Here is a 13,363-nt window from a genome sequence, read left to right on the forward strand (position 1 = left end):
ACATTTTCAAGGACTTGCTTGAATGCCTATATGTTCATCAGGTAATTCAGGCTTCTGACAATTATGATACTTATCGTTTCGCATTTTAAAGAAAAATCAGTGAGAAAAAGTAAAAATAAAGAATATGAAATATTTCCTTGCCTCCTACATGGGAGCTTGCCTTCTATTAGATATATATATATATATATATATATATATGTATATATGTATGAGTCAATATATATAGATGTCTGACATATATATGAGAGATATATGTATGTATCTGACAGAGCTTCTTTGATTAATGAAATTCTCATCCTGCAGCTGGATATTTATGAATAATCTGTCACATTTTTCTCTTGTGGAGAGGTCTGTCCTATTGGAAAATTATATTTTTTCCCTTGAAAACAAACAAACCCCTTCAACTTTTCTTAATTGAGTAGTGTCTTAGCTTTTCTCTGTAGCTTATAGATACAGCTCATGCTGTAGCTTTTCAGCATAGGCTAATGTAGGTCAGAAATACTTTAGACAGCTGTATATTTACTTCCTATATTATTAACAATTTATGGTGTAACATGCATGTCAAAGGGAGTAGCCAGTTGTAAAAGAAGTCAAAAAAAGCACTGGAAGGCAGTGAAGGAATATAAAGAGCTGAGGAAAGACGCAAAATATACTTTTCCTGAAGTCTTTATTTTCTTTCTCGGCAACTAGCAGGAACTTCCAGGTTTTGCAAGAAGTGTAGGAGAAAATTCTGTAAATTCAGGCAGTTAGGTATGCAGTTGTTTTCTGTGTGAGATACAGAAAAAGACACAACAATCCTACTTACAAGAGTTAAACTCAAAACAAGAGATCGTTGTTTATCCAAATGGGCTGTATCATAAATTAATTTAGGTTATTGAAATTTCTTTGAAAAGAAGTTCACTGTAGTGGTTTGCAGTGCTGAGCAGGAGGTATCGATTATTGAAACATAAAATCAGCAGAAAATACCTATCTTATTTATTGAGTAATCCACCTGAGCAATCAGTGCTAAAAAGCTTAGCTTAATTATATTTGTTATCTCTTTTGAACAAGATAAAAGGATGGTTTGGGATTGACAACGAAGATTTTATTTTTCTCCTCTGTTTCATCATTGTAACTGTTGGTATCCTGAGACATGAACGGCCAGTGAATGGACCACTGCACTGTTAACGGCTGTTCTTTGTGGGGTTGTTTCTGTAGAAGCTTTCATCTTGAAAATTACAGTCTTGGTCAATCCTTGGTCTCCTTCTGTCCAGCTAAAATTATGGGAATTTCTCCTTGTTCTGAAGCTGGAATGGAGGAGATTAGGAAATATGGCAAAATTTGAGAACTTTCCAATCATCATTTATTTGATGTGCCCGGCAATGTCTGCACAGGGTTCCCTGCACTAATAGCTCTTACTCTGATGCTGGAGTTCTTTTTGCATTCACGTTTGTGGCGTAGATTCAATTCAAGGGCAAGTTGTCTTGTGTTAGACATATTCCTCACACTTAAAGCATCTTCCTTTGTTTTGGCAGAGTGGTAACAAAGTCTCAGTAATGACAACTCCTTTCGAAAACACTTCCATCAAGACAGGACCTGCCAGGCGAAACAGCTACAGGAGCCGAATGGTCAGACGCAGTAAGAAGACCAAGAAGAAGGAGAGTTTAGAGAGGTGAGTAATCCTTAGCTTTCATGGTGAATGCAGGTATATAACAATACATTTAAAATATGAAGTTAATGCAGTTTTCTATCTTGTCTTCTACATAGGTTTATCTTCTTCTCTGAGATTCTGTGGCCTTCTAATCTTGTTTTGCCTAAACTAGATCTGCTAAAATAACCTCTAAAAATTTTGCATGGTACATATATAGATATGGAGGAGAAAGTGAATAACTGAGATTACATCTTAATTTGGTTTATCTTTTTGTACTTGTTTAATTAAACTTCCTAGTGCTAAGTTTTTGAACATTTTTAGTTGGATGATAAGTTCAGGTGTACTTTGTAAATAAATACTTTATAGATATTCCTTCAGTTTTGGTGGGTTCCTAAATTATGAAAATGAAAATTTATACTCGTAAGGAGCTAATTGTTCTTCTGAAAATCTGTAAGTAAATTTTATTGTGAATAGATTTAGTTACAGTATCTATCCCACCTATTAGCAAATCAGAATGTTTTCTGAACTTCATGCTCTGCAGTGTGGTTTGCTTTCATATAAAGATAGATTTAATATTTTCATAATAGGAGAGGGAACCAAGAGCTTGCAAGAGTTTTTCTTGTGGTAATAGTATCTTCTGTGCATCTTAACTTACAATTAATGCTGTGCTTTTTTCACACAAGGAGAAGATCTCTCTTTAAAAAGCTGGCAAAGCAGCCCTCGCCTCTTCTTCATACGAGCAGAAGTTTTTCCTGCCTGAACCGATCCCTTTCTTCTGGGGAGAGTTTACCTGGGTCTCCAACCCACAGCTTGTCTCCTAGATCTCCTACCCCAAGCTACCGTTCCACTCCTGATTTTCCATCAGGTGAGTGTGGAGGAGTGGAGGGCAGAGGAAAGGGACTTTAAGGGTATTGTACTTTCTGTGAACAGATCAGATACACTCTGCTGAAAGTAGTCAGCTCTGGCAAGCATGATCATTGAACAGCTAGTTTCTGTCTAGAATAGGGAAAGAAAAACATTCCTGATGCAAAATCAAAGGTGTTTTTATTATACAGAAGCACATAAAAGGAATTGTCTGTTCCAAGTTTGTCCCAGCATTTAAATCTCAGTCCAGTGGCTGTAAATTGAATAACAAACAATCCCAATTTGCAGCAAATGGGGGGATCTTGCCTAGGAGAGGCTAACTGATAAAAGGGTGAAACTGAGGGAAGTTGCTACATAATGGAACTAGCATGGGAACTCATGAAGGCAGATTATTGCTGAAAAGATTGTCTGAGTGCTGAAATATGCATTTTTCTGGCTCTTAGGAGCCTTCCCCTTTTTCCTGTTTTACTTCTATCACAATTGAAGCATGTACTAGAAGTTGACTGCTGTTGTACAATCCCTTGGCAAAGGTAAATAATCTGGAAAGCTTTGATCATTGCTTTGAAGTGGCAGAAAGCATTAGCTGTTCTATTTAAGTAGAAGGAAGAGATAACTGAAAGGGGATGATGGAAGAGGGGAAAAGGGAGAAATAGCAACATAATTGGAATGATGCGGGGTTTGGAGCCCAGCCACTTAAAACCTTGCAGATTTTAGAACACTGTGGCAGGAGATGGAATAGGACTTTTTTTCTGTTTCTCATTGAACATTTAGACAGAAGATTGAAATTAGAAGATTGAAAAGGTCTTCCTGTTCTTATGTTTGCTTGTTTGGGGATTTTGTTCTTTTGTAGGTACTAATTCTTCCCAGAGTAGCTCCCCTAGTTCAAGTGCTCCCAATTCTCCAGCTGGTTCAGGACACATAAGACCCAGCACCCTTCATGGCTTGGGTCCAAAGCTTGGAGGGCAAAGATACAGATCAGGAAGACGCAAATCAGCTGGCAGCATTCCCCTTTCTCCTCTTGCACGAACACCTTCTCCAACACCCCAGCCAACATCCCCTCAGCGATCTCCATCACCATTGCTGGGACATTCTATTGGAAATACAAAAATAGCTCAATCTTTTCCTAGCAAAATGCACTCACCTCCAACTATTGTAAGGCATATTGTCAGGCCAAAGAGTGCAGAGCCACCAAGATCTCCACTGTTAAAGAGAGTCCAGTCTGAAGAGAAACTTGCACCCTCTTATGGCAGTGATAAGAAGCACTTATGTTCACGAAAACACAGTCTAGAAGTGACCCAGGAAGAAGTGAATAAAGAATTATCTCAAAGGGAAGTAACTCTTCAGAGCTTGGAGGAGAATGTATGTGATGTGCCATCACTCACACGAGTCAGGCCTGCAGAGCAGGGCTGCTTGAAACGACCCATCTCCCGAAAACTAGGTAGACAAGAATCCATTGATGAGCTAGACAGAGAGAAGCTGAAGGTCAAGGTAGTAATGAAAAAACAAGATTTTGCTGAAAAAGCAAATGCTGCTATACATGAACCCAGCCATGAACCAGAAAGTGCCAATACCTTAAGACTGGAAGAAAAAGACAAAAAAACATTCCAAAAGGTATTAGAAAGATCAAATCAGTTTGAAACAAAAATTGTTACTTTGGAGACCCAGTCAGCTGGTGGCATACTCAAAGACACCCTTCAAAAGAATGCAAACTTGAGATCAAATGATGGTGTTGCTTTAGATGCACAGATGTTGTGTCATGGCCCTCCCCCTAATGAACTCAGTCATATTTCTTATGACTTCAAAAGAATTTCTCCTCCATGTGCACTGCAGGATGTGTTACCTCAGTCCTCTGACAGGATGCTAAGTGGAAAGGGAGAAAACACAGATAAAATTGTACCAACAAAAGAATTTGCCAAATTTGAAAGATTAGATGGTAAACTTGCAAATATTGATTATCTCAGAAAAAAAATGTCCATTGAAGAAAAAGATGACAGTGTCTGTCCAGTGCTAAAACCCAAGTTGACATCTAATGTTCATGAATGCCTTCAACTTACTACAGGCAGACCCATGAACATACAGCAGGACTCCACCGTATTTGCAGATAGTAGAGCATTTATTGGCAGTGCACATGCTGCCCAGATTAACTCAGTTTCTTTTGTTCCTCTCAAGACCTTGAGTGGCCGAGCAGATGTGAGCGTGGAAAAATCAGCCCTTATTTCCACTGATGCTCCTGTCAGAAAAAGTCCATCAGAATATAAACTCGATGGGAGGTCTGTTTCCTGTCTGAAGCCAATAGAAGGGACGCTAGACATTGCGTTGCTTTCTGGGCCCCAGGCTTCAAAGACTGAACTGCCTTTGTGTGTGCTGCCAGAAGGACAGAGCACCAGCAGTGATGGGGAATCTTCTAAACCCCTAGTGCCACAAGGGAGTGGTGGGAAGGCAGAAATGGTCTGTCAGAAAGAGCAGTTGTTAAGCTACTCAAAATCTGGCAAAGTCAACATAGCAGAGCCTCAGGTTCTGCACACAGGCAAGGGTTCTCCAAATCCACCAGTCATCCCTGTGGCTACAGAAGCAGTGACAGAGAAAAAGGTTTCTAGTCCAACTACTAAAGGCAGTATTTCTGTTATTGAAGCTGTTCAAAAGAAAGATACCTCCCCTTCAAAACAGAAGGACAATTCAATGGAGGCAAAGTCTTGTGTTACTCAAAGTGAGAGTGTTAAAACTACTCAAACATACTCCAAACTTTCTGCTGTCCAAAGCACTCCTGAAAAAGCTGTAGTAAAAGAGAAACAAATACAAAAGGACTTGCCTACCAAACAGCCAGTAGCCCGGAGAGGTTGTGAGCCTATCCCTGCAAAGGTGGAAGTGATCAGGGAATCATCTGTGAAGGTATCTACCTCAGATGTCATCATAACAAGCTACTCCAAAAGCAATGAAAAAAGTTGTGCTGAATTTGCCATTCCACCTCAGATGCAAGGAAGAATACAGTCAGCTGCCCCCAAAGCACAACCTAAGGATGGCAGAGAATCACTGAAACAGCAAGGAAAAGATGACAGCAGTGTTGTTAAAAGTTTTGTGGAAAGGGACATAATTAAGCAGAAAGTTGAATGTAAGAAGATTACCTCAGAGTCAAAGAGTGAAGCTCTTGCATCCAAATGTCCTGTGCAACCCTCAAGAGATTGCGATAATAAAACTGAGAAGTCTGCACCAGTTTCCTCTGTGCAGAAGGACAATGCCAAAGATTTAGGAAAGAAAGATCATAAACCACTCGCTGATACCAGGCTTCAAACTTCTGAGAGAGAACAGTCCAGCCAAGTTCCTCGGCAGCAACTTAACACTTCAGGCTCACCTGCTGTGAAAGACACAATAAGCAGACACTGCACTGTAGAAGTTCATGTAGGTGTTCAAGAACACGTGAAACCTGCTGCCACCTGTGTGGAAAGCAGCACTAATAAACACAGGCTAGCCTCTGATACAGGTTCCTCTAAGTCTAAGTCCTTGGATAAACAGACATTGTCACAAAAACCATGCATTCCAACCATAAAAGAAAAAGAAACTGTTACTCAGTTGTCTGCCAGCTCCCGGAAGGATGGGAAACATGCCAGTAAAAATGTGCTAGATCACCTTCCTTCTGTTCCAGGCTCTTCAAGAAGAATGACCAGTGAAAATGTGGAGACTGAAAGACCTGTGAGTTTGGGTCATGGTTCAGTCACCACCCTCCAAATGAGCAGCACCGCCCCTGACACCAAACCTAAATCCTCTGCTGTGGGCCCATTACCAGCAGGCCTAGAGAGTTCTAAGCAAAGGCAAGAACCAGCAGGCTCGGGGGAATCTGCTGATCAAAAGCAACTTCACTTCAGTGAAAAACAAACCACGTCTCCAAAATTTTCCACTGTGAAAGACTGTCTCTTGTGGAACAAAGAGGCAGACAGAAATCCCAGTAACGAAATGATCTCTGCAGACAAAAGACCCGAAGGAAAAATATGCACTGACGCACTTTACGTTCAGCTTGACAGTGGGAAATTAGAGCCCACCCTTTGTCTTTCAAACTGTGATGCCAGAGGGAAAGGAGCAGAAAAAGTGACCACAAGTAGCAAAAGCTCTCAAGATATAAAAGGGAAGGGACAAGTTAATCAGAAACACCCAGAGGATGCAAACAAGCAGACTGCAATAAAACATTTGTCTGCTGCCAGCGGGCAGAGTTCTTATCGTGTGTCTACAATACCAGGAAAGCCGCTGACTTGTTCATCCAATTTCTCTGAGTGTAGGCAAGAAGTATCTGTTTTGTCTTCAGCCAAGAGTGATGCAATTTCAGCAAAGGTTAAAGCAGGCTCACCTGAGCTTCCTGCAACTTGCAAGGAACTAAATAAGAAAAGCACCTCTTCCACAGGGAGCAGTAAGGCAGAAATGGCTAAAAGTGTTTCATTGATGGCCTTGCACAGTGCCACTGTTGTAGCAGAAGCCCACCGCCCTACTTCAAACCTTGTGGGGAAACCTGGAAGTCAAGAAAAGCCTCTTTTTGTTAACACTGTGGATGTAAAGGGAAAAGACACCATTCTGGCTCAGCAGTCTGCTTCAAGAAAACAGAATGTAGGTAAAGATTTATCCAGGTCAGCAGCCACACCTGACCGCCCTAGTGCACTTTCAGACGACAAAGACTCAGCCCGGCAGCGTCGAGGAAAGGAAGTTTCGCGGAGCAATGCTCACAAAAAATCCTGTTAACTGTAAGACCCGGCAAGTGTGAATTCAACACTAGCTGAAACAATTTCAATATGTCGTACTGCCTTTAAACCAGCACTGTGTCGTGTGTTTGTGCTGCAAAGTTTTCATGTCACTGAAGAAACAATACAAGGGGATATGTAAAGAGAGGACTTTTTTCAAAATGCCTTTCCAATTGAAACCGGTAAAACTGTTACCATATAGTATTTGTACAAAAATACAGCCAAGAGCTGTTGAAGAAAATATTTCCTCTGTAAATACTTAGCGATGTGTTTGGGGGTTGAATGTAGCATATATACTTCGCTGCTGGTTGCGTTGTTTCCTCTTTCCCTTCTTAAGATAGTTGCTTAGCCACTTATTTGCCATACTGAAACATGAAACCAAATTATTAAAACTCAGACCTGGCATGGACATGCTCAAGTATTGGTCTGACTGGAGAAAAAGAAAACCAGGCCACATTTTTACTTACTAAAAATCCGAGATAGAAGTTCAAAAAAACTACTAGTACAGAATAAATATGGTGACCTATTGTGAGTTTTTACATGTATTTTTAATAATTTGATTTTGATAGTACTGTACCTGGCTGACTGCTTCACCAGATGTAACACAAGACATAACTGCATCTCCCTACTGCACAAAGCCTGATTAGAGTAGGTGTCCTTAAAGCTATGGGAAGACCACTTAATTATCAGGGCATCCCAGCAAGACTTGTGTTCTGTGGTGAAATGGTGGTTCTTGTCTATTAGGAGTGTGTTCTGTGACCTTCACCTCAGACAAGGCTCTAACTCTCTGAAGCACATGCCATGTGCTCAGTTTTTGCTGCAATCCTCTCAAGTTCCTTGAGCTTTTTTAAATTCAGGCCCTTACAGTGTGAGGCACAAGTATAAGCACATGACTGGTAGTACTAGTATGTTCATCCCCATTTTTAATACATTTAGAAAATATATATTATGGCATATAGGTCTGCATAGTTAGTGTCATAATGCTATAGCTCTTTTCTATTTTATGACAAGGTAAAAAGGAAAAAAAGCAGTTTCAGTAGTTTCAGTATCATATCTTCAGAAAAATTTAGGGTATCTGATACATTTTAATACATAGCTGGGGCCTTATGTTGTAGACTTAACTTGCTGTTTTTAGCAAGTAACTCTGGGTTTCACATTCATTTCTAAATGCATTAAGTAGCTCCATACATTTCATAACATAATCTTTTTATTTGTATGCAAAAAAGTAAAATACTGTAATTTCAAAAGAAGCATTTTGTAACAGGAACCCATTGGAGCTATTTGGTGCTAGAATGTTACTGTCTTTTTACTTTTGCTAAGCCTTATTTAAATTTTGTATACTGTGGAACATGTAGACTTTGTTAGTGTGGAGGTATTTGGTTTGTTTTGAGAGATGAAAGGTAAAGTTTGAAACATGTACAGAAGCACTACAAAATGCCCTTGCAGTAGCATGGGTTTTAATAATTGGGGATCAATAGAATGGTTGTTTTGCTTATTTCTGTTTTCTGTAACCACAGTAGAGTTAGGCCCCTACTTTTACACCAATGCTTACAGTTTGTCTTTCTGTCTCAAAAGCTAGAAAATTGTTTATAAAAGCACAGTGTAATCTTGACTTGGAGACTTGTGTGACAATAGACAGTGTGCAGAATTCATTTCCCTCTGCTGAAAACTTCATTGTACTGACGAATTGAGTTGGCTTACAGCAGAACTGTCAGGAAAAGCCAATATCACAAACAACTTCTGATCTTTCATGTGGCACTAGAACATTCATACTGCCTTTGATGCATTCACAGAGGAGCTGGTGAGCAATGGATAATAATTTTTGAGAAGTTTAAACAGAAAATGGTCTCAACATTTACAGTTCATCTGTGCTTTGGCAGTTACTGCAAATGAATGCTAATGCACTTCAAAATAACATTTCTGTCTGGAAGGTATTTCCTGGTTTACAGTCTCTGCATTTTTTAACAATCCTCTTGTTTCCTTTAAAGCACATCTAGCTTTTGTTTACAGTATACCTTTATGTATATTTTGTATAGTTCATTATCACTTCTGACAAATAAGTTCTTTGCATTTTGGAAGTGTAACAGTGCATAAGCTTGTGTTTATGTAGTACCTGTTTGTTGATGTTTACTTTACCAGTGAGCTGTTAAGAGATCCTCCTGCCTGTGTTCTTCTTGGTCAGTCTTAGTGTGATTGTAGATCTGATGTGTTCTTTTGTAGACTTCCTGCAGTAGAGTTCTCAGCTTACCAAAAAAAAAGAAAAGAAAAGAAAAAAAAAAAAAAAAAAATTGTTAGGGTCTGTGCAATAAAGTGTTTGCAGTCTTATTTTCTCTAAGAAACTCTTTATGGATGTCATAATTGTTATATATTGAACACAATTATTTATACTTATGCAGTTGCATAACATTGAAATAAAAATTCAGCATGAAACACTGTTGTGTTAGCATTTTTCCTTGAACTGCTCTCACTGCTGTAACTTAAGGCACATCTCTGCTCTACTCAGAGGCGGGCAGTTTTTTTTTCTTTGGGGCCAACTCAGTGCACCCCTTAAGGTACATGCTGGCAGAGGGTATTGCACGAGGAAACGCAGTTTGGTCTGGGAACAGAGGAGGTCGGCATTGCTGAGTGTCTGATGTCAGGCTGGAACCACTGCTTGGTGTTGGATTGGTAGGTATGGTGCGATGATGGACAACATATCTTTAGTAGCTAACAAGGGCAGTAGGTTGTAATGTGACATATAAATCCTTCCTCCAGAACATACATTGTCATTACTATAGGAGCAGTATCAGTTAAAATACACATCTCTTTACTGTTCTGCTGCTGGTAACTCTCCATAGCTGCCCAGCATGTGGGAATTTGTGTACACATTTTATTATTACATTGTTTTCTCTGTGTTTTTCCTCTGTACAAAACTAAGTGCAGCAGTGTTACAGCATCACTTTTGCAGCTTCACTCCCTGTTTGAAACAAATAGGTGAGGGGAAGCTGCAGATCACTCCCACTTTTCCAATTTGCTCCAGGCCACTGGCAGATAGTCTTGCAAAACTAGTACACTGATGGGTGATGGGTTGAGGAAGGAAGAGCAGGATCCAGCAGGTGAGGGAAAGGAAATTACAAGAGTTGAGGATTGACTGAGTTTCATGCCTCCCTGGCTGTACACAGCAGCCATCACCTCTGCCTGGGGAGGCACAGAACCCTGCATGCTTTGTGAGCCTCCATAGTGTTCAGGGCCAGAGGAAAGGGGTGGTATATGGAGTTTGCATTAATTAAGTCAGGAGAGGCAGGTTATCAGTATTGTATGTGGCACAGCCTGTCATCCTCACTTCGACTGTGGTAAGAAAAGACGGCACCTTATTGGAGATGGGAACACTTTCATGGTCTGCCAGGGAAATGTGAGCTCCCTTCCTCAGCACTGAACTCCCAGTTCGCTAAGTCCCCTTAGGCTTACTGTAGTCTTACACAGTCTGTAAGGCTTAGCAGGGATGTCTAGCTTGGATTTGGATCAAAACTCAGGTCGTAGCTAAGAAAGAATAGATCACAGGACAGGAAGATACTGGAGCATGTATGGATGCATGTCTCACTTCATGCCTTGGCTTAGCAACAGTTTTTCTTTCCACTGACTGTATAGTGTAGTAGTTGATGAGAACTGACCAGCTCGATCTCCCAGATAGCTGCCAAGGATGCATTTGAATGAACTGAGGGTAGAAATCACAGAATGGTTTGGGCTGGAAGGGATGTTAAAGATCATCAAGATCATCTAGTTCCAACTGCCCTGCCATGGGCAGGAAGTGATGCTAAAACTATGGTTCAAGCTGCAAAAAGTTGGGAGCATCAGGAAGAGTGGAGAAGACTGCAGAGTAAGCAGACAGTAACAATGCAGTTGTTGTGTTCTGGTACATGGCAAGCCCTACCAAATGCAGGTATGAATTATGTACAGCATGAAGAGGATGTCCAAGGGATTCAGTGGAGAAGAATGTCGTCTTCTGCTGGGAGAGAAGAATTTCCATCAGTTTTGTCAGATGAGGGAGGTATGGTGTAGAGTGTTTGGGAAGGGATCTTGACTGCTCTTTTTCCAGCTACAGATAAGACTAGAGAATGAGAGAAAGTTCTTAAAAGATGTACCATTGACATCAGGGTGTGTTTTTTTAAGTCAACATATGTAGAAATTGGCCCATTCAAAACAGAGTAAAATCCTCTTTCAAAAATTGACTTGCATTTTACTGAGAGCACCTTGTTTAAGCACAGTTAGGGAAGGAAGAACTTGGCTCTGAGTTTTTGTTTGTCCTATTGAAATAAAGGTAAGAGCTTACCAGTCTCTGAAATGTGACTTCCTAATGAATACATGCTCAAGTTCCTTCTCTGTGTAAATACCGATAAATTCCATGTTGCAGTGTCGAGTTGTACCATGACTTCAGAGACATCTGTAGCCCAGGAGCCAGCAAGGTGGTAAGTGAAGTCTTGTTAAGCACTATTCACCTCGAGCAATTCCCTTGTTCTCTCTGTGCTGGCTCCATAGCTGTGTTTGAAAAAATAAGAGATAAAAGGCCTGACTTAAAACTAAAGAGTGCATCACATCAGAGATTGATTTGGTAAGCAGTTCTTTAAGGAAAAAAAATCTGCTGTCTCTTTCCATTTATATCCTTATTAGGTAATCCCAGAAGACTAAATCTTTGGACTTAAAAGTCTTAATATATAATCTAGACATTTTAGTATATTATATCCACAGATAATTTTTCCTTCAGAATAATCAATCCCTGTATTTAGGACTTCTGCATCCTGAAACACATAGCATGTGCTGTTCAGCATTGTTGTTTGCACAATGTCTTATGAATGGCTTTTTTGCAGGCAAATAGAGGCGAGATGACACTGTAAAGACAAAAAATACAACATACAGTAATACAAAATTACATACAGTAATCTAAAACAAGTTGGGCAGAGAGAAGGGGGCGGATTTCAGGGAAGTCTTAATACTCTGTGTGCAAACAGATACTGCACGGGAACACATTTCGCCTTCTCAGCCATCTTTGAGTTTTCACCAAGTGAAGTCTACACATGAATTTACACTGCATTAGGAGGCATTTCAGAAACTGGTGGTGGTTAAATCCTGTGGTGGTCTCTCCAAACAAAAAGGCCTTTCAGAATACCTTTCAGCCCAACATGCAATTTCCCTCTCCAGTCACTAATATTTGTGAATCTCACACAGTTGCTACCTGATACTTGTGGGAATTTTTTTATGCCTATGGAGTGTTACACTCCCTTTTTAACATCACTATTTGTCTAACACTTCCCTGAATCCACGACTTTGAGAGGGAAACAATGGAAGAAGCAGGTCTTTCTTGAATGGTACACACACTGGCAATCATGCTGGATTATTAGATAGTGGAGGTTGCCCAATTAAGCAGTTGGATTTGCAGAGGGAGGGGAAAATGCACCTTGAACCCTGGGCTCAGTTCAGAAATATCCCTGCCTTGCTCCCAAGGACAACTTAGGGTGTGCTCCCCTTGGGCAGCATGATGTGCTCAGGAACAGTTCTCTCCCTTGAACAGCCCTTGTGAACAGAAGGGCTTGCCTGGGGTTGGCAGCTCATGTGGCTTTGGTGTTGGGCAGCTGGAGTGCAGTGACTGCTGATGGGGTCAGGAGGGGCTTCAGTGCAGGAAGGGTCAGTGGCCACAAGAACAGGGAATATGAACCAGCAATACAGAGAGCTGTGAGGAGAGGCAACGCTTTGGTACCCCAAATTTGGGTGTGTTTGTAGGCAACTGAAAAAGGAAGCACATGTGGCTACAAAGAGGAGGAGGAGAAGCTGCAGGGTAAGGCAGTGGCAGTGATGTGAAGGCATCTGAAAGCCGCAAGAGTACACATTGTATGCATCTGATCTGCTAATAGACAGTAAAAGGGGCTTTTCATGAGAGGTAGTTCCTACCAGAGAAGACCAAGCTGGGACTCTTGTCAGCAGTATCATCAGAAATGAGCAAAAACTTTCTAATCCAGCAGGAATCTTAGAAACTTTAGCTAGTCAGCATGTTACAGAGGACAATGTTGAGGAAATGCCTTTGGGCTGGAGCTGAAGCTGAATGTGGAGTCTGGAAAGTGCTGAGAGAAAGCAACTGCATCTCCTGGCATAACACAGCAGGGAGCCATGCTGGGAC

At 40.7% G+C, this 13,363-nt stretch overlaps 1 protein-coding gene across 1 annotated transcript in view; it reads left to right on the top strand.

Moving 5' to 3' along the window:
* The window catches only part of MAST4 (microtubule associated serine/threonine kinase family member 4), a 296,129-nt gene extending 286,489 nt beyond the window's left edge, over window positions 1-9,640 (top strand). Inside the window, exons 26-28 of the mRNA XM_017808069.1 lie at window positions 1,494-1,651; window positions 2,314-2,495; window positions 3,345-9,640. Coding sequence (XP_017663558.1) covers window positions 1,494-1,651; window positions 2,314-2,495; window positions 3,345-7,216 — 4,212 coding nt within the window. The 3' untranslated portion in view covers window positions 7,217-9,640. The remainder of the gene's footprint in view (window positions 1-1,493; window positions 1,652-2,313; window positions 2,496-3,344) is intronic.
* Window positions 9,641-13,363: the final 3,723 nt, after the last annotated feature.

Source organism: Lepidothrix coronata, unplaced genomic scaffold (assembly GCF_001604755.1).
Source record: "Lepidothrix coronata isolate B3197 unplaced genomic scaffold, Lepidothrix_coronata-1.0 Scaffold22, whole genome shotgun sequence".
Lineage (NCBI taxonomy): Eukaryota > Metazoa > Chordata > Aves > Passeriformes > Pipridae > Lepidothrix > Lepidothrix coronata.